This window comes from Eimeria mitis, genomic scaffold (assembly GCF_000499745.2).
Source record: "Eimeria mitis Houghton genomic scaffold, Emh_scaff1466, whole genome shotgun sequence".
In the NCBI taxonomy this organism is placed as follows: domain Eukaryota; phylum Apicomplexa; class Conoidasida; order Eucoccidiorida; family Eimeriidae; genus Eimeria; species Eimeria mitis.
In genome coordinates this window covers 2,084-2,480 of record NW_013569365.1, presented here as the reverse complement: position 1 = coordinate 2,480, position 397 = coordinate 2,084, and the positions used below count along the sequence as shown (strand labels likewise).

At 58.2% G+C, this 397-nt stretch overlaps 1 protein-coding gene across 1 annotated transcript in view; it reads left to right on the top strand.

Annotated features, from left to right (window-relative positions):
- EMH_0037590 (uncharacterized protein) overlaps window positions 1-397 on the top strand; it is a gene marked incomplete at both ends in the record, with an annotated part of 2,930 nt that overhangs the window by 881 nt on the left and 1,652 nt on the right. The window contains one exon of the mRNA XM_013495192.1: window positions 4-289. Within this exon, the coding sequence (XP_013350646.1) occupies window positions 4-289 (286 nt within the window). The remainder of the gene's footprint in view (window positions 1-3; window positions 290-397) is intronic.

The following is a 397-nucleotide window of genomic DNA, read 5'->3' as shown; positions in this document are numbered from 1 at the left end:
GTTCGTGCAGCAGCAGGTGCAGCAGCAGCAGCAGCAGCAGCAGCAGCAGTTGCGCCGCTTGCTGGTGGTGCGTGTGAACTGCTCTCTCTATAACAACGACACCGCCATACTGCAGGCTATTGTGCGTCGTTTGTGTATAAGTTTGGATCAGCAGCAGCTGCTGCAGCAGCAGCAGCAGCAGCAAGAAGGCAGCAGCTTCGGAGACTGGGCGAGGAGGCTACGGGGGCTGCTGCAGGATAGCTGCGGCGCTTTGGGGCTGGCAGTGGTGGTGGTACTAGATAGAGCAGAGGTGTGTTGCATGCGCGGCAGCAGCAGCAGCAGTATGCTGCAGCAGCTGCTGCACTTCATCCGTAATAAACTTCTACATGTACAGCCCCAAGAGTTGCTGCTGCTGCTG